The 22,908-nt window shown below is 42.6% G+C and overlaps 3 protein-coding genes across 3 annotated transcripts; 2 read left to right on the top strand and 1 right to left on the bottom strand.

Moving 5' to 3' along the window:
- The first annotated feature begins 214 nt into the window (after nucleotides 1-214).
- ttc4 (tetratricopeptide repeat domain 4) lies at nucleotides 215-5,100 on the top strand. Its single transcript, XM_023792831.2, has 10 exons — nucleotides 215-514; nucleotides 745-862; nucleotides 1,065-1,226; nucleotides 1,441-1,518; nucleotides 2,313-2,437; nucleotides 2,618-2,704; nucleotides 2,866-3,107; nucleotides 3,632-3,716; nucleotides 4,499-4,578; nucleotides 4,659-5,100. Exons 1-10 carry the CDS (start codon nucleotides 407-409, stop codon nucleotides 4,759-4,761), a joined length of 1,188 nt encoding a protein of 395 aa, XP_023648599.1. The 5' UTR covers nucleotides 215-406; the 3' UTR covers nucleotides 4,762-5,100.
- A 2,154-nt stretch (nucleotides 5,101-7,254) lies between these two features.
- On the bottom strand, nucleotides 7,255-11,781 carry ttc22 (tetratricopeptide repeat domain 22). The gene is made up of 7 exons (XM_023792830.2): nucleotides 10,974-11,781; nucleotides 10,545-10,600; nucleotides 10,117-10,232; nucleotides 9,545-9,663; nucleotides 9,001-9,162; nucleotides 8,597-8,749; nucleotides 7,255-7,875 (listed from the first exon to the last, which is right to left on the bottom strand). Exons 1-7 carry the CDS (start codon nucleotides 11,538-11,540, stop codon nucleotides 7,342-7,344), a joined length of 1,707 nt encoding a protein of 568 aa, XP_023648598.2. The 5' UTR covers nucleotides 11,541-11,781; the 3' UTR covers nucleotides 7,255-7,341.
- Nucleotides 11,782-15,814: 4,033 nt separating this feature from the next.
- On the top strand, nucleotides 15,815-22,652 carry lurap1 (leucine rich adaptor protein 1). Its single transcript, XM_023792804.2, has 2 exons — nucleotides 15,815-16,658; nucleotides 21,128-22,652. The coding sequence occupies exons 1-2, from the start codon at nucleotides 16,425-16,427 to the stop codon at nucleotides 21,830-21,832; spliced, it is 939 nt and encodes a 312-aa protein (XP_023648572.1). The 5' UTR covers nucleotides 15,815-16,424; the 3' UTR covers nucleotides 21,833-22,652.
- The last annotated feature ends 256 nt before the right edge of the window (nucleotides 22,653-22,908 follow it).

Below are 22,908 nucleotides of genomic sequence, written 5' to 3'. Positions count from 1 at the left end.
CCCATCGGGTGTATTTTACTGGCACACCATCGAAACACGTTTTTCGGCCTATGTGGAAGTCCGAACCTATGCGTCCGAACCAAATAAATCTGCGATTTGATTGGACTACCCAGAAACGCCGATGCATTTTATTAGTCTAATGTCTCCTCTATTCCGCCTCCACCGCATTTAAACCAATGGTAACAAAGATATCAATATAGCGAACCAATGAAAACTCGATCTGGTTGGTGGTTCAGGCGACCTCGGGCGTGGGCGTGTTTCTAACATTCACACAGTATTCGGAGTGGTAGCGGTCCGTTGTTGCATGTTAGCATTTAATTTCAGGGACTTTCGAGTTATTTAACTGACGTTAGTACTTTACCTGTTTGTAGATATTTTTCTTAATAAACAGGAAAAATTGACAGCGATGTCTCGAGCGCAAGACAGTGACAGCGATGACGCGATGGACGAGTTTATGGAGAAATTTAGAAAAGAGAAATACAAAGGTGCTTTTAACGTGGACAACTGGGAGGAGGTGAGATTATCCTTCTCTGTAATATTTTTTTGTTCGCTTGTTTTTGTTCATCATACTATTATCCCTATTAACTGTATATGAAAATCACAGAATGGTGACTTTCCGAGGTACTAAACCGTACGTATTGCATATATTCATGCATTAGATTCTCCGACTTTGCTACAGCAGACCAGTGTCTTATTTGAAATGTATGCGACTTTATTTTAATTATATAAAATTTGTCGCTCCAGGAGTTTGAGAAGGTGCCCATGTTCATGAAGACAGCCCCAAAGGAAATTGACCCCAAGGAGCACCCAGATTTAGCTTGCTTGCAGTCCATCATCCACGATGATGACAGACCACCTGAGGGTAAATCAAAGCTTTTTTGCTGCAACACTACACGCATGTATATATACAATAGAAAGAAACACTAGCAAATAATCTGACTTGCCTTGTTTTTAATTAATCACATGTGTTCAGCTTGTACCTATAGTTCCCTCAGTAAGGACGGCTAAATGCTCTTGGGTTTTCTGTGGTCTGTCTTATTAACGTAATTCACTCTTCTCCTCAGAACAAGCAAAGGCACTCAAGGATGAGGGGAATGAATATTTCAAGGAGAAGAATTACAAGAAGGCTATAGTGTCCTACAGCGAGGCTCTGAAGAAGAAGTGCACTGACACTGACCTCTGTGCTGTCCTCTATACCAACCGGGCAGCTGCCCATTTCCATCTGGGTACAGTACCATGATTCCATTCGCTCTCGTCTGGATCGTTCTGTAGCTGATTCTCCGTACTTTGGTGAATAAGCGCGGTGGCTCAGTGGGTATCTTTCGGCCCACTTGTCTCCCTCTACTTGCTCGTTGTGACCCGAGAGAGGGTTTGATGGTAATGAGAACCTGTGGGCACATACTGCTGACCTCTGACCTTTGTATGATGCATTTTTTTCAGGTAACATGCGTTCTGCTTTAAACGATTCTTTAGCAGCTAAGAAGCTGAAACCAGATCACGTTAAAGCCTTGATAAGAGGTTTGTATTTGCATGTTTTAGAGTCGTACGAAGGCTGTTCACACACACACACACACACACACACACACACACACAAGTTTGTATTCATATCTTGGTGGGAACCATCCATTCATTTCTATGGAAAAAAACTCTAAAGCCAAAATGACGACCTTAACCCCTACCCAGCCTTAACCTTGACCATAAATAACCAAACAAAATACTAGACTTTTGGCAATTTTAATTTTTTAAATGCAGTCACAGATTTTTATGAAATTTTGTTTCCCCTTGTGGGGACTGAGAAAATGGTCCCCACAACATCAAAATAGCAGGTTTTTATCACATTGTGGGGACATTTGAAATATATACGTAACCCCACCCCACACACACACACACACACACGGACACGTTGTATATGTGGGTATCAATCATCCTGGCATTTTGAACAGTAGATGGTTCGACAGTACAGTTGAACAGTAGATTTGGCAGAATGTTTACTTACATTTAGTTATATTTATTATCATGTATTTATGTATATTTGCTATGCTACTTTGTGCTTTTGCTATATTATGCATGGACTGAGAGATCCATATAAGAATTCCAATGCCTTGTACATCTGTACCTGAGCAAATAAGCTTTTGAATCCTTGAATTAAATAAACACATTCTGTGAAAAATGTGATTCAGTTATTCAATTAAGATTCTTTATTTTAGTTTATTGTGAATGTGTGAATGGGTTTTTAAAGCTGAGTGGAGTTATGGCCTCCTTTCTAAACACCAGGTCCATTGTATCCTCATCTTTCGTACGCATCCCTGCAGGTGCCCAGTGCTGCGTGAAGCTGGGGAATTTCAGCGAGGCCCTGCAGTGGTGTGACGAGGGCCTCGGAGTCCATGCGAAGGACGTCACGCTGCAGGAGCTACGGGCGACGGCGGACAAGCTCAAGGTAGTGCATCTCCGGGCCGGCCGGATGGGAATCGCAAACCTGTGGGGTGGACGCTCCAGAAAGCCGGGGTCCTTGCAGGAGAAAATGTGTCAGAAGCTCACATCTTTAAATCAGAAGGCCGTACCCTGTCGCTTTGTGACAGTGGCAAGTAAAAAGGCTGTTGGGATGATTTTCTCTTAGAGGACGGCGGAGAGAGATGCCCGAAAGTCTAAGGTGAAAGAGAAAAAGGAACGTGTGGAAAGAGAAGCTCTTCTTGGGGCCATCAGGGTACGACTGACATTTACTGAACTATTTCTGCACCTTTGTGACAGTTGCTTGTAATGTGTCTCAACAGAGTTTAAGCATCTCCAGCCTGAAATAAATACAATGGTTAAACAAAACAGTGGCTTCAGAAATAAATATTGAAAACTGTGATAATTGTTTCCTAGGAGCGTGGGATTAAACTGTTAAAGCCAGATAAGCCCTCAAAGCACTGTTCCGACAGTGAGGAAGAGGATGTAGGTTCTACACGAGCTTTGGCAGAACTGGACCTCAATGATCTCTGCTCCCAAGAAGCCACTGGATTCAAAGTGCACCTGGATGAGCAAGGTGTCCTTCACTGGCCTGTCCTCTTCCTGTACCCAGAGCACGGGCAGACGGACTTCATCTCCTCCTTCAACGAGAATGACAGGTCTGCTCAGTTATGATCAAAAGTGCAAAGCCTTCTTAAAGTCACACTTCATTTGCTCAAAGAAATCTTGTTTTTGCGTTAGACCATCTATGAAACTCATGGTCCAAAACTCTTCCCACCAATAATTCCTTCCAGCACAAATGTTTGGTACAGACACTCCTCACTTAACGACCGAGGTCCATTCTTACGACTAGGTCGTTAAGTGAATTGGTTGATAAACTAGGAGCCGCCATTTATCGATATTTCAAGTATACTTGTTTTAATATCACCTTTGCAGCATTTATATCATTTTGTATATTTATAAATAATGTGAGATGAGATGCTTGAGGCTGAGAAGCTGCGCTGCTGTTTACACGACCAAAGTTCTTGTACAGTGAACAATGCTGACTGGTTGGATAGCTGGTCGTAAGTCGTTAAGTGAGGAGTATGTGTTCTTCATTTCAAAATGCATCAGAAAAAATTCTCTTGGCCAGTTTATTTGAAAATTGTCTAATGGAAAAACTAACTGGGTTGTTTAATTTCAGGTTTATTGATCATCTTACAGTCATGTTTGGGGAAGAACTTCCCCCCTGGGACACAGAAAAGAAGTACCAACCCCGAAACCTCGAGGTGAGATGTTATTTATAGGATCACGTAAGAATACTGGCAAACCAGCATCTCATTCATGTACTACCTGTATTATTTATAGGATCACGTAAGAATACTCGCAAACCAGCATCTCATTTATGTACTATCTGTATTATAGGATCACGTAAGAATACTCGCAAACCAGCATCTCATTCATGTACTACCTGTATTATTTATAGGATCACGTAAGAATACTCGCAAACCAGCATCTCATTCATGTACTACCTGTATTATTTATAGGATCACGTAAGAATACTCGCAAACCAGCATCTCATTCATGTACTACCTGTATTATTTATAGGATCACGTAAGAATACTCGCAAACCAGCATCTCATTCATGTACTACCTGTATTATTTATAGGATCACGTAAGAATACTGGCAAACCAGCATCTCATTCATGTACTACCTGTATTATTTATTGGATCACGTAAGAATACTGGCAAACCAGCATCTCATTCATGTACTATCTGTATTATTTATAGGATCACGTAAGAATACTGGCAAACCAGCATCTCATTCATGTACTACCTGTGTTATTTATAGGATCACATAAGAATACTGGCAAACCAGCATCTCATTCATGTACTACCTGTGTTATTTATAGGATCACATAAGAATACTGGCAAACCAGCATCTCATTCATGTACTACCTGTATTATTTATAGGATCACGTAAGAATACTGGCAAACCAGCATCTCATTCGTGTACTTATTTTGACATTAAGCTATTCAGTTCACGTGAGCTGTTTCTGCTGCTGTCTAGCTTTACTTTGATGATGAAAGAGGACAGCTTCTTCAGCTGGAAAATGAGATGTCCCTCCTCAGGGTTCTGCAGAACGACAGGTAACCAGAAGCATTAAATGATTAACCAAATTGCATCTGCTGTGCAAATTTGATGGTCTGCAACCGGTTCACTCTTTCAGGTGTTTAGTGAAGGAAGGCACGCCCAGTTTCATCGTCCTCGTCAGAGATTCTGCGTTCTGCAAGAGTTTTTTGTCAGGGAAGAAAGTTCACAGACTGAAATGAAGCTTTATCTGAAACGGCTCACAAACTCTGTTTCCTGGAGGTAGAGGCTACCAGTTAGCCGTCTGCATGCGCAACTCAACACCCCTGTTTACCATGCTAATGAACATAAATCATAAATGTCAAACATCACTACAGTACTTGCCGCTGTGTGACATCATCCTTCTCATTGTATGTAGTGTAAGATTTATGTAAATCATAAGTGATAATTTATGGCTATTACAGTCCACAATTTACAGTAAAAGTTTATAAAAACTGGTTTAAATGATAAAAAGCTTGCTACAATAATGTACATTCTACAATTATCTTCATTTGTATGGATTAAATGTTGCATTCACCTCTGCTTGTTGTACTCTGCGCTAAGCGCGTATTTTAATTTAGGTCGTATACTTTTATAATATTATACTGCCATCTAGTGGTGGCTAAAGTTAAAAGCGGTGCCTTCGTGCTTCCAAAATGTTTGCTGTGACATAAGGAAAGACGTTATTTTAATGCCTAATAATTTCCCAGTGGTTGCGAGTAATTGAAACGTCATTAAACTGTAGATGATAATTAATTTAAGCTAGGTTTGTAGTGGCACACGTATTGATTGTGTACCGTTCGAAACAAGTGATTAGATTTACTGACGCGGGCGTTGCGTGTATTCACAAGCAGAAGTTCAACACGGAAAGCATTACGGTTTTTGATGGGTACGACCGATACTGCTTACAATCAATCGTAATCGGCGCCCTGATAACATTTTGGTTTCCCAGTAAAGTACACCAGCACTGGACAGAGAACTTAGTTGATAAGACGAGGACAGTCTGTAAACCCTAGCTGCCAAACAGGCACATTTTACGTGGCAGAAACACTTCGCAGTAACTCAGTTACTAACGAAGTCCAAATCATGAACAAATAGTTGTTGCTTGAGAGAAAAGATGCGTTCCGGTCCATTAACGAAGAAAACGTCAGATCGGTATTTCACTTTTGTTATTCGTTGCTTAATTGTTCCTTCAGTAGTTCACAAAGGTTTACAGATTTAACAGATATAGTAACTGATTGTGATAAAACATGCATCATTATTCACTGATGATGAATTAACATGAGATCAGTATGTAACTAAGACTTAGTTTGTGGTTATTTAGTACATAAGTAATAAAACAATACTGTATTATTTGTACCCCGTTGGGTAAAGTGCTACCGGGCTAAGAAAAACAATAGGTACGGCTATAGGGATATTTATCGCTACAAATATGCGGCCATAATCAGTAGTATACCGAAGTTCATTTATGATGTTTAATTAATCTTACATCTTTATTTTATATTGTGAAAATTAGCGCATTGCATTTATTTTACAACTGTTCCCAATATGTGATATGTTCGCAGTTTTAATACAGTAACTGCCAAAATAATTTCAGAACAAATTCTGTGTGTAGCGTGACAATATGGTGCGCATATTCACCCGGCCGGTGTCTCCGCCTCATCTCCTAGTTGTGTGAATAGCCCTATTTCTGCATACGTGCTTTCCTTGAGTTTCAGATGGACTAGTTTGAATTGTAATAAACACTGATTAATCGAAGCATAACATACTTACTACGTTTTCGACACTGCCTAATGTTATCGTACGAGTAATTCTTCCGATGAGCCTTACAGCAATTGTGATGGTAATTCTTCCAAAGCTTTATAACAGGGACGTTATTCATTTTTACGCTGCAATACACATACTTCCATAATGATTTACAGATTGCCGCTCAAACCAGTCTGTCTGCTTTGACTCTGCGTTGCTGCATACCACATTATTTGTATAAACCTGTACTACCTGTACTATTGGCAAACATCCACATAACAACACAGGTGGAAAATTCAGGTCCAGAAAGCACAAATCCAGTCCAAGATTTTCTTTCAACCAACCAGTTCGTACTGAATTCAGTGTGAATGTGACTCTTTATGCTCAGCTGGTTGGTTGAAACAAAACATTGGTCTGGATGTGTACTTTATGAACCTGAACTTTCCACCTCTGCATAACACGTGCAGGCAGCCTAAGATCTGCCCTAATAAAACAATGAACAATGTAAAACGCCCGATCCAAGCAAAAACCATCTGGGACTGCAGGTTCTCCATGTTTAATTCTATTATTTCATTATTTATCAATCATTTATGCGCTCGGCAGTGTGGTCCTGTTTCTGTGGCGTAAGTTACAAGAATTATTACTAAGAGAAAATGCCCAATGAATAAATAACATTTTTATTTATTTTGTAAGCTCTGTTATATTGTTTAGGAGTAATACATTTAATTCTCTGACAGATTCTGTTAATGTTTGTGCTGAATTAAATATTAGTAAATACATACTGGGTAGAAACAAGGAGATCTGCTTCTCCATGTACAGCCAGTGAAATTGGTACCGTTGTGAAAGGAACATCCCGGAAGGGGTGTTGCTGGGGAGTTTGGGCCTCAACCCAGACCCGTCCCATTATGTTGCAAATTTGTTAGGTCCCTGTCATTAAGCTACCCCGCCCCCCCCCCCCCCCCTTACAGCAGCCCTGTGTCCCTGGTGAAATAACTCCCCCGTTCACACTTCCTGCCCCTGGCTTTCTCGCTTCCCTCTCACACGGTCATGGACCTGAGGAAAGGCCTCCTTGCAGCTGGCCGGCCCGGCTGCACCGTCTCCAGCAGACGTCGCACCAGCCCCAGCCGCCCGGCCCGGATCAGCGCCCGGGACAGCTGAGCCACCTCGTCCGTATGGGCTCTGCAGAAGGTCCTGAGCTCTGCCTGCACGGCGTCCGCCGGGTGCCTCTCCTCGGCCCGCCTCAGCCACGCCTCCAGCTGGTCGATGAGGGACCTCGGGTCGGGCCCTTGCTGGCAGAAGAGGGCCAGCATGGTCTCCAGCAGGCAGCGCAGGGCCGCCGTGTCCCGGCTGCCCGGCGGCTCCAGCTCCAGGGCCCTCTTGAAGCACTCGGCGGCGTTCTGCTCCTCTCCCTTCAGCAGGAGGCAGCGTCCCCGCAGCATCTGCACCTCCGGAAGACTGTCACCCAGCTCACACTGCAGCGCCTGAGCCAGGCTGACCAGCGCCGCGTTCAGCGCCTGCTCATCCACCAGCAGGCTCTCCTGCAGGGCATCCACACCCATGTAGTAATACACCTGCAGTCATGGGCAAATGGGACACGAGAGGCTTGTCAGTGGGCAGAGGAACAACTGGCTGACCAGCTAATTAACCGGCTGACTAACCTGCTGAACAATCAAACAGGCTAATTACCTGGCATCCCCAACCATGAAGTACAGTAGGACACCTGGGGCCTGTACTACGAAGCGGGGTTACTGGCCCATCAGTGGACAAAGGAACAACTAAATAACCAACCATCCAACTAATAAATTAACTAACTCTCTGGCATACACACCCATGTAGTAATATACCTGGAGTTCTGGAGAAGCAGCAAAAGAAAGGTGTGTCAATGGGCAGAGGAACAACTAACCAACCAACTACAAACTAATTAACGAACTGATTACCCGGTATCCACAGCCATGCAGTAATACACCAGGAGTTGCAGAGAAAGGCTCATCAGCAGGTAGAGGTACAACTTGCTAACCAACTAACAAATGAACTACCCCCCCCCATCTATCCATCTGTACTACAGATATTCTACAGGCTGCAATAACATGGATATCTCAGCTTCTCAGCTTTTCTTGTAGCAAAATGACTCTTCCGGAGTCTGATTTGAAAATTCTTGTGTGTGTGCCTCCAGCTGCACGGCAAGAGCATTCATGAATTTTTATCAATTTTTCAAAATCAGTTCCCAGTATCCCCATGTGTGAGGTGGATGACGGTACTGGGCGGAGCTATATGAAGTCAGCTCAGACCCACCTGCCCCATATCCAGATGTGTCTTCAAACATGGGCGCACACTCAGCACGCGCTCCAAGTCAGCCTTGGCCTCATCCAGGGTCCTTCGGTCTGGAATACCTGCCATAACCGATTTGGCTTTTTCCAGATCCCTCTTGTAGGCTGTAACATTTATCTGCACATATCACAGGCATCTTAGGTGGTATACAGCACAAACAAATGCCATGTAAATAACGCACTGAATGTCCGCTCTTAAAATAGACACAGTTTTGTCATTGGCCATTTAAAACGTCAACAAACCTGAGGGATTTTGCATTCTTATTTTATTACAAAAGTATAGAGAATAGTTGATTATTATTTCTGGGTTTGAGTGACTATGTTTTACATTATATTAAATGTAAAGAAGCTGGAATCCTTGATGGATACCTTGGCACGCATGCAGTAGGCTTGCCAGTTGAGCTCTGCATCAGGCAGGACATTTAGAGCCATGTTACAGATACCCATGGCCATGTCGTACTTGCCCAGAAGATAAAACACACTGGCGAGGCGGTTCAAGGTGAACGCATCATCCTTGGCGGTCTTGATGGCCTGAAAGGAGAATCATACCCACCTTTAGCACTTTGGAGGTGCACTGGCCCACAGTGGAGTGGATATTGGGTGTAGGAACAGGCAAATACCACATGTCTGAGTGTGAGGAACTTTGGTGTGAAATATGGATGATTTACCCATTCAAAGGGTCAAAGGTGGGACATTTCAGGTCCAGAAAGTCAAAATCCAGACCAAGATTTTGTTTCAACAAACCAATTCAGTACTCTGTGACTGTGACTCTTTCTACTCAACTTGATGGTTGAAACAAAATCTTGGTTTGGATCTTTAGTTTGAGGACCTGAAATGTCTGCCTCCACAAAGGGTTAACTGATAGTAGTACAGGTTCCCTCTAAACAAATTGCAGAAGCTTTTATACACGTACTGTTCCATAACAGCAAAGCGGATCAGATCCAGAGTAGCCACAGTCGTGGACCGACATGGGGATTATGGCAAACTCGTCTTTCCTTTCCAGCATGACTCCCACGTAGCACCAGGCCAGAGCTGCAGAAGGAGAAACGCAGAGAGTTATATAACGATATAAAATGAAGGTAGGAACCGAAACTTTTCGGCAACTGCCTGTTTTGTTAGGAACAAATCTGACTGGCTCCTTCACGTTCTGCGAACGCGAACCATTGTTATACATTTATCATAAAAGCAAAAAATAAAAAAAAATCAGGCAAGCAGTGCTGTGTCCGTAACAGCACCTCCCTCCCCCCCCACCCCAACAGTCATGGACTGATTGGCTTCCACCAGAGGGCGCACAATATTAATTTGAGGGTCTGCATCACAAGACAGCACAGAACTGTGAGTTCTAGGTGCAGTTGCTCCCATATAACACACAGCTAAACAAACACCAGTAAAATGTGAGGTTGAGTAGTTGGGCGAGGCTTGTGGGGCCCTCTGCTCTGGAATGCCCCTGCATTCCCTTTCAGTGGTATATACACACAACTCTACCTTTGTTATGTGTTTTCTCAGACTTGATGACTTCTGTGAGCAGCTTTAGGGCTTTATTGAAATGAGAAACTCTGGTGAATTCGGAGTCCTCATTGCCCTTTTCCAAGCTGTCTAATCTGCAGAGTAAATAAAAGCAATGATATATATGAGTCTACATTAAATATGTGTATAACACTGTGTGCTTTTGGTAATGTGCAAATGTTTATAGAGTTAAGGGAACAAAGTAGGATGATTGTTTTAAGACACAACCAGTTATAGGAGGGACTGAACTTTGGTAACATTATGCAAGGGAGCCCAAACATAATTGCTGAAGTAAAATATCTTTCCAGATGAATGGGTATATTTCTAGGCTGTTTGGATTAAAATTGCAATAATAAATAGTAAATTCCATGACAATTATTAATAGGCTGTTTAGAAGACTGCGATACCTTATGTACAACGTTGCCATTTTAAAATACCAGCATCTCTTCTCTTCAATTGGTATCTAAAAAGAAATGAGTGTTTTCACCCCATGCAATTGCTTACAGATTGGCAATGCACAAGTGCAGCCTTGTTTTATGTCAAGCACAGCACCCAGTGGAGGGTGTTAGATAACAAGCTCACATCTGGCTTTTTTTCTCCTTCTATAACTTGCTTACAGTAAGAGTCACACTTCATTTACTTGATACTTGCATCCAGAGTAACATACAGTAGAGGGAAGGGCTACAATTTATGTGCCCATCTGTGGGATTTGAACCCACAACCTTTGTTAACACAATGCTCTATTTGTTCGAGGTGAAGGAACACTTAAGTGTAGCAGCAAATGTTTTGCATGATTACGGTCATTGTTATAAGATAATGTTGGGCAGCTCTCTTACCATCTGACCTCCATAGTCCAGGGCCCTGTGGTATAACATGAGAGCGACAGTCATCCTCTCCCTCAAGTCCTCCTCCTTGTCTAGCTCCACATCATACAGATGAGCGTAGGCTTGCTCTGCCAGGCAACACGCCGCCAGCAGCCTGGATTGCCCCTTGGCCACCTCCCCAGACGCGAGACCCATGAGCACGGACACCTTCTCCACACATTCTGCCCCCTCCGCCTCCCTCTTCAGCTGGTCGTAGACGTGGCCCAGGTTGGCCCAGGCGTTGAGGTTGTCCGGCTCCTCCTCGCAGATGCTCCTGAAGGTCTCCTCTGCGCTCTCTGGCTCATCCAGGTGGAAGGCCAGCAAGCCCAGGAGGTTCCGCACGGCGTACTGCTGGGGCCCGGACTCTGCCTCCAGCTCGGCCCTCAGGCTCTCCCGCTTGAGGCGAACATCCCGGGATCTGAGGTCAGTGGGTCCACATGGTTCGCAGTTCAGGTGTAGATCCAGGTGGAAGTGTCCCGGAATGTACTCCATGTCCTCAATCAGCGCTTCAATATCATCCTCCGTGCTGCCTCCGTCCATGGCTGCTGTCGTAACGCGTCCTGTCAACCCCGATCAGTCTGTCAGCCCTTTAAACAGGTAATTCAGGTTCTCTCCAGTCATAATGGGAGGGGCCAGAGCTAGCTAGCTGTCAAACCCGTCGCATGCCTTCCTCCCCGCCGAAGCGCTTCATTTTATTACGACATTATGCGTGGAAAAATTCATTTGCATGCTGTTGATGTCAGAAACAGACAAGAATGTGTCAACAGTTGTTGTGGTCCTGTCACATATCGTGCATTTTTAAAGAGTAAAAATGACTGAAACACCCCGCCTCCATGACGCCGTGCATTTTCCAGTTGGCCAATCCAGCACTGTGAAACAACAGTGTTGCCTATGACACGTTCAAACACGTTTTAATACAATACCCAGGTTGCTAAGAAGAGGTTAGCCCCATTTTTTTTACACTCTGTATCTGTGTCTCAAATGAGAGAAGTCAGATAGATTTTTATACAGTTTTTAATCACTTAGTAGCACAGAAGCTCTTGCACACGTAGCAGTAAATAAAGCGGTGAAGTTTCCCTCCAGACAGGTTAATTCTTCACATTACCCTGAGACTTGGAAGTTGATAGTGTTAAATGTTTTGTAACGCACAGAAGCGAGGATTTTCCTTTTTCGTTTATTTGCTATACAGCAAAACATCTAAAACATAACATGTTTCAGTGTTTCCTTGCTACATAAATACACATTTTATTCAGTGTATAAATAAATTCCCTTTAACTCAATGCGGCTATTCATCCTTGAATTGCAAACCCCAAATACTACCACTAGAGGGCAGATGAATTTCATAGACCAGTTTAAAAAAGAGATTTAAATTAACAGTTATGCAGGATTTCCATACTTATTGTATAACTGCTGCACAATGTGGATGGAGCATGATGGGAATAATATTGTTTTGTTTTTGTAAATGATGTGATTATGGTATTAAGCCATAATATTACATTAATGAAAATAACAGCTGTTTTATTTAACGTAACTGGGAAAGCTGAAGATTATCTAACCAACTTCCAATTGCTTGTCTAGTACAGGATTTTGTAGGGGGGTCATTTCTAGGGCTCCCAAGTTAGGGGTACGCCCCGCCCACCTGGATATCATATTAATCATATTAATAGTGTGATGATAAATACGAAATGCAGTTTTAGAAATTAGAGAGATTATGAGGTGACAAGCTGCTGCCTTGGTGGCCCATACTGGCTATTCCCTGCCTTGTGCATGTAGCTTCCAGTATTTTTCAATAATGTTAGCATGTCCTGGATGGGGGGGGGGCACCAATTGACCTCGGAGTTTTTTGCAGAGAATTTTTGGTCCCTCTCCCCTGTTGAAACCTGGCTTTCTGTCTTTAATTCCTTTGTCGTCCTTTTTCCCTGTTTTTTTATTTTTTATTATTTTGTCTTAATGTCATTGCAATGTGTCACAACATACCCATGTAAAGCGTCTTGGGGTGAAAGGCGCTATATAAAAATAAATGAAATTGAATTGAATTGACCTGGGTTCAAGTCTCCGCCATGGCTCCTTGTGTGTGGAGTTTGCATGTTCTCCCTGTGTCATTGTGGGGTTTCCTCCAGATACTCCGATTTCCCCCCACAGTCCAAAAATATACTGAGGTTAGTTGGACTTACCAAATGGCCCATAGGTGTTCATGTGTGACTGAATGGTTGGCACCCCATACTGGGTTGTTCCCTGCCTTGTACCCGTAGCCTCTGGGATAGGCTCTGGATCTCCTGCGACCCTGCATTAGACAAGTGGACACATAAAATGGATGGATGGAGGAAATGGCATGGTACCTCAGTGGGTAGTACTTTCACCTCGCACCTCCAGGGTCAGGGGTCTGAAACCCAGCCCTGCTCTGTTTGTGTGGAGTCTGCATGTTCTTTTCATGTTCAGCCCATGCTGTGCAGACCTCCACCAGGCTCTCTGGCTTCTTCCTGCAGTCCAAAGACATGCAGTCATGATAACCATGTCTCCAAATTGCCCATAGTGTGTGTGTGTACTAAGGACCAACATACCATCCAGGGTCTACCCCTGTCATGTATAATTTATTCATTCTGATTGGCTGTGTGGGGTCAGGTGACTGGGCTAATGGGTAGCAGGGGTATCGCCAATGCAGCTGAGTCAGACTTATGGATTTTTTCTGATTTTTTCCGGACGTCTCTGTCCTGTTAATTCTCGTAATTTCTGCTTCATTGAATCTCTTTTTGGTATCGAAGGAATATTTTATCCCTCCTCTATATTATTGATCATCCTCACATGAGAACATATGTTACTATAAATTAAACCTTTAATAAGCAGCACAGAGCAGCGAGGAAACGTAGTACCCCTTAGGTCCTGAATCAATGATATTTAATAATCTCTGGTCAATGAAGGTAAAGTTTCTTTTCTTTTCGGAAAATAGTTTCCGTCAGCTCATCTGGAAAATATGAACCTATCAAATTTGTCTTTTTCTTGCTTTTCGGAATTATTTCAGTATGACAGATAGGCCGATTTCGAGTAGTTCTTTGGTGATGTTATTACAACAAGGCAGAAATCGAAAAAAGAAAAAAAAACTAAGAACATTAAAGTTGCATATGTGATTGAATATAATTAAAAGCCGTCCTCTTCATAGATTCACAAATTATCATATGCAAATTGCACTGAAATGGAGAGCAACGCATTTTAAAATTGATCGTTATCACTGCCGTGCATTGGAGACTCATATGCACAATGGAGTTTTCCCATTGGATATTGACGGCTGTTTCATTTTAACACATCACAACTGGCATTTTCATGTTGCACCACAAGTGTGTGGATCACAGCGATTAGGAGAAAGCTTCTATAATTCCCAGTGAACATTAAGTCATTGTATGAAAAGATTAGACATTTCCACCCAGGAAAACTGAACACTACAAAGGATGGCCTTTTATAGGAATTGTCATGATAGTCTTTATAAATACTAGGTTAAAGAACAATGAAATATTATAAAAAGCAGCTAAAGAATTTTAGCAATAGCAAGGGTTTTAAACCATTGGCAAACATTAAGCTGTAGTGTGTGTATCTTTTATGCCATTTAAATTTTTATTATTTCTAGGTAGCAGGTGTATTAAATACAGGGAGAAATTTTAAAGAATAATAAAAAATATAAAGTGCATGTCTGTGGGCATGTAAAATATACAAAAACATGGATGTGGATTTTATCCGAGAACCTTGCAATACATATTTAATGCCATTTTAATGAGTAGTAACTATCAGGGATAGGAAGGCTTATGTCTTGTTAAGCATGAAGTACTCATTTCACAGATGTATTGCAATGGCATGCAAAGACACAAAAGTCTATTGTTCTTTCTGTATATCACCCCGAATGGCTTGATTTCCTTTATTCAACCTCAACACTTAAAACATAATAATACTAATTAGATGTGTAGGACAGGAAGGTGTAGTTATGAGAGACCTCTGTGGTTGCGGGGATGAGTCAGACTCTTTGCAGTTTTGCATGTCATTCTCATATTTGCATTGGCCTTGTCACACAGGGTAGTGACACACTGTTCATTTTCTGACTCAGAATTATTGCATGAAAGTGTGCTTCGAATGAACTGCTCTGTGACTTATGCACATTATGCTTTCCAAGACAATATGCATTATCAGATAATTATGATTAGGATTATTATTATGGTGCGGAATATATTTCATATATGCAGGAGCATATGTGGGGGAGGGGGGGGGGTAAAAGTTGCTTACCAGGGTAAACAAGATTAGTTGAGGCCCCTTTTTCATGGAGGACCCTGGCAATCAGCCTGGGTAAACCTGTGTATTGAAGCGTCCATGCTCATATATATCTGAAATGTCAAAATGTACCTGAAAATAAATTAATCTCCATCCATCCATTTCCTCATGGCTACTTGTTTAGTGCAGAGTTTTTGTGAGCACAAGGAGAGGGCACTGATTATGGGATGCCAGTGTATGAGTGCCAAACATATTAATATTGCATAATAAGCATTATATATTGCATATAATATTGTTCATTGTTATTTTTATGTACATGTTATTCTGAAAGTCAAAACAAGCATAAACAAAAAAGTAACTTTTGTTATTTATCAGGTATCCAAATGTATTCAAAAGTGATAAATGATTAGAGACTAACTGATGAAACATACTAAAACTTAGAGCGTGTGTGTGTTTTTTAATGTCGATTCTAAAGGTCAAAGTGTACATTTGTGATTGTTAAGATGCGTGAAAATATCATAAGTATTACGGTAAAGGATCTTATTACCGTATTTACAGAAACATCGTGCTTTTGCGGAGGTGGATTTCGCGCAGGTGGAATATCCATGTGAACACTTCAGACGGCGCGACTTCATCTGCTGCCTTACAGTAATTTTGGAGGAGCTAAAGGAATTATATTTTAAAGAGATCGACAACTGGATAAAACAAAAAGGGACATGCTTGTTTAGTGGATTAAAATGGATTTTCCTGTTGTTGCGGGGCTGTACATCATATGTTGCTCGTTCGCAGTCGGCTCCGCAGTGTTTACTGTAGCTTGCATCGATCGCGTCTCTGGAAAGTGTTAGACGGTGTTCAAGGTTTAAATCTCTTATTTCTAACGGAATAAAGGGAATGGTACAGACAATTTTCTTACACAATGGACACGTGTGCGCTTTTTGTAGTCAAAATAAACAGATTTGTGCTTGCAGCAGGTATTGCGAATGAACTGATGGAAAAGTCGCTGGCTTATTTGTTTTATGTAAGAAATACATATGCAAAATATGCAAGGTGAATTAATGACTTGTTTTTAAAAATCTATTATAAAGAGCCTGTCGTACACAGTGTCATTACATGTGTGGTCACTGGTCCAGTTTATGAGCAATAATACCTAGTAGGTTTTTAGAGGTAACGTGGATGATAATTGCGGATGAAAAAAAATCGGATACAATGGATGAAGGCAGTATTTCTGAGACTTTGCCGGAATTAAAAGACTTGGAGCTCAAGATTGGGAGGAAAATGCCAGATGGGCTGCTGAAATGGATGCGTGATGACGCCGCTTTGCACCTAGAAGATGGCAAATTGAGTAAAGATAAAGATCCTCGCAAGAAGGACCTTGGCGACAAGATAAGGGATTTAAAGATAGATATGGTAAGATGATTGATATACATGTTACGCAAAATGAATTCAAATAGCCAAAAGGGGTTAATAAGTAACTGCATGAAAATGTACAATAGAGTGTAATATGCCGGATTATAAGTGCGTCTTCGAACTGCGGCTGTTGTGGTGAAACATTAACATGAAGTGTATGTGGGTCGCTGAGCTGTCAAACATTTGAAAGAGGTCAACAGTCTGGCTGTATGCTGGGCCAGCAGAATTCAAGGATGCTCTCCTCAGTTTGTGAAACAGTGGCGGCACCGTATTGCAAAACTTAACCAGTTAATGGAAGGCGCTATCCATTAGTTTTTGAGATTTACAAAGTAATTGATAGTAATAATAATTTAATGAATGGTTCAGCATGTTAATTATATGGACCCACGACTAAAGAAGATATCCATTGTAAAGGTGATGTCTACTGGTGTTTATAATCCATCGCGAATTTTGCTTCTGAAACCAAACATTTCCATATTCAGTCCTGCATGCTGTGTGACAGATTATCTGTAACGGAAGTCCGTGGCCCTGTGGGGATGATTGTGCCAGTGATTTTTTTCTCTGCCTCTTTCCTGGTACTCTGTGTATGTGGGAGTATGCTAAGCCTCCACAGAGTGTAGAGATCTACAGTATCCTGGTTACCAAGGGGAGAGTGTGGGGATATCAGTGTCTAAACATTCACAAGCTGGTATCGGAAACTTTGAAGTATTTATTTTCCGGTTAAGGTTATGCATTACTTGCGTTTGCAACATTGCAGAACCATTAGTCAATGACTGTACAATAAAAAAATGTTAATTTTCTTTGCTGGTGAGTGAGTGCTGCGTAAATGAGCCCTGGTTTGCTCTTTGACCTCATGTGGTGATATATCAGTGGGCTAATGTTTGACAGGCTGGAAGGGGTGTGGATTTAAGCTATGGATGATGCTGCTGATAAATATGTTTAAGACTGAGCCCTACATGGTCTCTAGCCTTTCAGGAGCCCTGACAGAAACGGCATCCTCACACTGCTACGTGCCTGCAGCTTTCGATTGTCTCGCTGACAAAAAACGTGTGAAAACTCTTCTCTTAATGCATGATGGGTAGAGCTTCTTGTCTTTATGCAGAATAGCAGACGAGAGAGAGACGTGACGCTCCCCCCCCCCCCCCCCATGTCTCTGGTAGCTGAAAGGCAGAGAGTATGCTGTGAATAAGACTGCCAGAGAGATTTAATCAGCCATCGGAGTCGATTTGGCTCTAGTAGACACTATCGCTCTGTGTCCCGGGTGCCTATGGAAGTCTGACAGATCGTCTGTGATGCTTTTTCCTGTCTCAGTGCAAGTGCTGAGACCTTCGGAGTTGTGATCAGGATGAGCTGGAAAATGACAGATGGCTTCCCCCCCCCCCCCCTCCCCGGGCTGCTATTTCATGTTATTTGCAGTGCCCTGAAGGCCCCCGCCCCAACAGACACTGCCTAGACCAGTTACTCGGCAATGGAGAAACCCAGTGTTCATCTGCCAGTTTAAACTGGGCTGCCATGACTCTGTTATGTCTGCACCAGGCCCAAATGTAATTTTTTCAAATTCTTTATTTTTAGAATTTAGCAATAAAAGGAGCCAATTTTGATGTGTTTTAGTGTCATTTGGTAAAAGGAGACCTCGACTTCTGGTTTCTGGATTTGTCTGCTGAGCTAATCAAGTGTGGAATATGATACCATCCACAGATTGATTCAGGTCCTTGTCCTGCAGTTGGGCTCCTTGCAGTCAGCTTGAAGTCCAGCTTAAATATGATCATTTGGATAGAGTCATGGAAAGTGTTCGTGGAGTTTCACAGTTTAATGGAGAATTATGGAAGTGTTTGCTTGGATGGCTGGTCACCAATTCATTTCGACTTCGCTGGTTCCTCTAAAAAGCAGCCACACAATGTTATGTGCCGTACCCCACTCTAGACTGTATATACACAGTGGTCAGTTTATTGGGACACCTGCTTTTTAAATGAAAACAGCATGTTCCTCCAAATAGTGAATCATACCAGCTGCAACTGAATACATACAGCACCCAGACAGGGTCAAGAGGTTGGGCTCAGTGCTATGCTGCGTTACATTTACCTCAGAGGTCAGAGGTCAGGGAATGATGTCACACCCGAATTAACTGCATTACAGTACAACAAGTCGGAAAGCCATTTAGCAATACCAGTTCTAGCCAGGTTCATTGTTAGCCATCATTAGCAATACCAGTCGATAACGCGTTATGTGGAATTTTGTGCATCTAAACATGGTAACAACATGTCCACAGGTGGAGGTTGGACAGCACTGTGCATACAACCGATTTAATGAGACACAAATAAAATGCAAGTACTAATAAACAGTATATATCTACAGCTTGCACTTCTGTTGATGAAGGGTGCAGACATCTTGAATTCTGAGGTTGAGGTTTAGAGGTTCCTTCGACTTTCCGGGTTAGAACGCCGACCTCAGGGGGCATTCCAGTAGAAATTTCCAACTATAGGAACTCGGAAATTCCGACTTCCCAGTTGGAATGGAACACAGCATTAGGAAGGCTGAGGTGCGAGAGCCGAGTGGTTTCGAAAAGGTGTGAATGTTAGTGCTATAAGTGGTGGTTATATAATCTCAGAAAATTATCTAGAGTTTACAGAGAATGTTGTTATAAACAAAATAACTCCCAGTCAGCAGCAGTTTTATGGCCTAAAACACCTTTGTCAATGAGAAAGGTTGGAGGAAAATGTTAAAGCTTACGGGAAGGCCACAGGTGCAAAACTAACAGCTCAGTACAACAGTGGTGTACAGAAAGGCCATTCTGGATGCATAGATTATGTACCCTTGAATTGGTTCTGGAGGCAAAATTGGGTCCTACCCAGTAGCCTACTAGTTAGATGTGGCCACAGTGTATATATGCACAGATCAGAGATACAAAAATAGCTTCAGTAAAATATGCCCCTAAAATGGTATCATTTCAAAGCCTAAATGCGGTACAGATTCTCCCCCACAACCATGGAAATTTGCATTTAACTTATTGGGGCCACAGATAATCAATTGGGCTCCATTTGGTTAAATTATTGACTGACCTGCAGGGTCTCTCTGCAAAGATCTTTCTGGTTGGATGCGATTGCAGTGTTTTTGTAGCACTAAGGACGTTTCTGGAACTCTTTAGTATGATTAGCTTGCCTTATTAGCCTGCCGCATAATGGCCTGATGTATTTCGGAGATTTATTTACCAGCCAGCTGGCAGCAGTACAAGCTTGAGGTTCTTGATTCTCTTTTATGAGCTGTAGCTCTTGAATAAACCCCAGTTATAATAAGACAAGTATCAAATAAGCAATCAGCATTCAACCGTCTAAGTGATTGTAGTTAATAAAAGTGTCCTGCTGTTTATTAAAATAGGCATTAAAGTCAGGTTTTAGTTAAATACTTGTGCTGTATTTTAGTATATTGGGCACACTTCCTCTCTCAGTTCCCAGTGCTAACAGCTAACTAGCTTTAAATTATTTCTGATTTATGCTCTTAAAAGTGACTTTGTACTAAAGCTTGATGAAATGGCTCAGAAACACCTCAATGACTCGGTCCTCTGATTTTGTACATCTTTTTGACATTAGGTCCAGTAGTCTTACAGTACATCCCAAAGGCGTGCGTGTGACGGGATTGATGCGGAATGGGAACAGGGCATCTCCATGGTGACAGATCCCAGGCAGTGAGCGCCCTGCTTGTGTTCCGGACTGGCACTGTCGCTTGTGCTGCTGGCCCAGACGAGGCACGTCGCTGCTATCGATATGCTATTCAGAATCCCGTCACGTCCAGCTGGTGCCGAGACACAAGCTGGGGTGCGGCCACTCGTCCTGGCTGCCTGAGGCCTGCTCTTTGGAAAAGGCCTTGTGAAGCTACATCCGGCCTTTGCTCCTCACGCCTTGTTCTCTTTCACAAATCTACGTGACTTACAGCCCCAGCCAGTACAACCACTAATGGAAACTTTGTCCTCAGCCATTCATCCGGCAGTTTCTGTTTCACCTGTATGCTTGACGGTTCTGGTGAATTTCATTTACAGTCCATTGCTTAGATTTTTATTAATAATCATTCAGTCAAACCCAGGGAAACTGGCACAGGATGACAAAGGATGCCCATTAAGCAACCGTTTCGCCATCAATCAAGTAATAAAAGTCAATTTAATGGCTGTTTTGGAACTAGCAGTCATAAAGCACGGAAAAGGAAATTTGATGCAGGCTTTTAAACCACAACAAAGTAGAATTGCTCCCGTTGGTTTCGTCGTGTAATTTATTACCTGAAAAATCTCGACCTAGCCGCGGGATCACGAGCAAATGTGTTTTGTGGTCTTTGCTATTTTCAGCAATTGTATTTATTTCAATATCTTTAGTAAATATAAGAATAAATAAACAACACGACCCGCAGTCCATGCCGTTTATAAGATATGTCTGCTTTCGTTTAGGCGCTCATGTCTCGTCTTGTCTCCCGCCGGCCTGCAGGCGTTGTTGCGCTCGGCGGACGTGAAGATCCTGCGGCAGCTCCTGGCGCTGCATGAGGGCGTCGAGTCGCTCAAGTGGCTTCTGGAGGAACGCGGCACGCTGACCAGCCACTGCAGCAGCCTGACCGGCAGCCAGTACAGCCTGGCCGAGGGGCCCGACGCCTCGCTGCGAGATAGCTGGAGCAGCCTGCACGACCCCAATGACCGCCTGGACAACATCTCCATCGGCAGCTACCTCGACACGCTGGCTGACGACCTGGACGAGTACTGCCCGTCTGGCTCTGAATCGACACACTGTCCCGCTCCCCTGGGCACAGAGCTCTGTGGCCAGACTGGTGCTGGGTCGGGCAAGGTTGAGCGAGCCAAAGTCGAGGCTTCGGTCTGGACCAGGCCACCATCTGAGACTTCCAAAGCTACAGAGCCAGGAAGAGCGGCCCCAGGTGCCAAGGATGCTGGGCAAGCACAGGCGGGCAAGAATCACGGGCTCCCTGAGAAGAATGTTCAGCACGGGGTCGACCAGGACTCTGCATGCGCCAGCCTAGTTGAGAAACTTACTCAGAGCCAGAGCCCCAAAGTCAAGCCCTACAAGAACGGGAAGGTTGACCTGGAAGCAAAAATGCTAAACGGACTGAACGGCAGAATGAACCTGGAGTACGATGCCCACTGGCACTGGGTACAGTCACAGGACGATGTGACTTTTCTGTGAGGAGCTTCTGGGGTTCGGGGGCTGGGGGAGGTGAGGAGCCCTTATAGAATGTCCTCTGTTACTCTCAACCTCTCAGTCCTTAACACAGCTGAAGTGGCTCGTGGGCTTCGATCAAAAACACATCAACAAGTGCTGCACGGTTACTTTACGTTGTAGATCTGTTTCACTGGGAGTTTTTTATTACCTTCTAAGAAACTGTGGTCCACCTTTTGTGTGAAAACCCAAGTATGCAACTATAAATCTTAATATCACGAGAAATACCTAAATATAGTGATTTTAAGAAGAAGCAGAAACTGATAATTCTTCTTTGTCTGCAATGCAGTCTTTATTATCGAAAGGTTTTTATTTAAGTCATATTTAACCAACTAGTTCACCCAGCCAGTAAAGATCTGGATGCCTTAAGATAGACGACAGTCTAAAACCATTCAGATGTAATTGTAATTGGCTGTGTTGGAATGTGTTTTTTTGCGGAATGCCAAATTTTGGACACAGTCATGCTAATGCAGTAGGTGATAATAGCATAGCTGATAATGCTTTTATTATTACATGTATGCAGATACATGAGTGAAATTGTGGAGTTTTATATGATGCACAAGTTTTAATATAACTGAATATTGTAGTATAATGCAAATTCATAGTAAATGAAAGTGGTTATATTTAACAAATCTGAATGTGACTTATTGTAATCATGTTAATTTCAGCGCAGTTGTAATCAACACATTCTTCTTATGTGATTATAATTCCAGATACGTGCACTGTTGTGTTGTAATCTGAAGTGTCCTTTGATTAAATTCTGCCACTATTAAATATTTCAACCTTTTTTTCGTGAGTACTGAAGCTCGGAACTGATTTCGGAGTCATGTGAATTGCAGAATGAATCTGTATCCAGTTAGACATGGGAAACTCTTTAGACGCTATTTAGTTTGTGATTAGGGACGTGTTATAAATCGAAAAGATAATGGTCTTTAAAAAGAGCCAGTCATCTAACTTCACATTTTTAAGTGTGGGTTATATACCACAGAATACCACTATCCTGACACTAAGTACTAATAAATTAACAAATAATCGAATCCAAA

The sequence above is a fragment of the Paramormyrops kingsleyae genome, chromosome 15 (genome assembly GCF_048594095.1).
Source record: "Paramormyrops kingsleyae isolate MSU_618 chromosome 15, PKINGS_0.4, whole genome shotgun sequence".
NCBI classification, from domain to species: domain Eukaryota; kingdom Metazoa; phylum Chordata; class Actinopteri; order Osteoglossiformes; family Mormyridae; genus Paramormyrops; species Paramormyrops kingsleyae.
The sequence above is the reverse complement of the archived record's forward strand: the minus strand, read 5'-3'. Positions and strand labels throughout refer to the sequence as shown.

Bases quoted from the DNA above. Each gene is read 5' to 3' on its own strand.
- lurap1 (XM_023792804.2), top strand. From the start codon at position 16,425: ATGATAATTGCGGATGAAAAAAAATCGGATACAATGGATGAAGGCAGT. The intron at 16,659-21,127 runs GTAAGATGATTG...GCCGGCCTGCAG, and splicing joins GGGATTTAAAGATAGATATG to GCGTTGTTGCGCTCGGCGGA.
- ttc4 (XM_023792831.2), top strand. From the start codon at position 407: ATGTCTCGAGCGCAAGACAGTGACAGCGATGACGCGATGGACGAGTTT. The intron at 863-1,064 runs GTAAATCAAAGC...TCTTCTCCTCAG, and splicing joins TGATGACAGACCACCTGAGG to AACAAGCAAAGGCACTCAAG. The intron at 4,579-4,658 runs GTAACCAGAAGC...TCACTCTTTCAG, and splicing joins AGGGTTCTGCAGAACGACAG to GTGTTTAGTGAAGGAAGGCA.
- ttc22 (XM_023792830.2), bottom strand. From the start codon at position 11,540: ATGGACGGAGGCAGCACGGAGGATGATATTGAAGCGCTGATTGAGGAC. The intron at 8,750-9,000 runs GTATCCATCAAG...TGATATGTGCAG, and splicing joins CCTACTGCATGCGTGCCAAG to ATAAATGTTACAGCCTACAA. The intron at 7,876-8,596 runs GTGGGTCTGAGC...CCATGACTGCAG, and splicing joins CACATCTGGATATGGGGCAG to GTGTATTACTACATGGGTGT.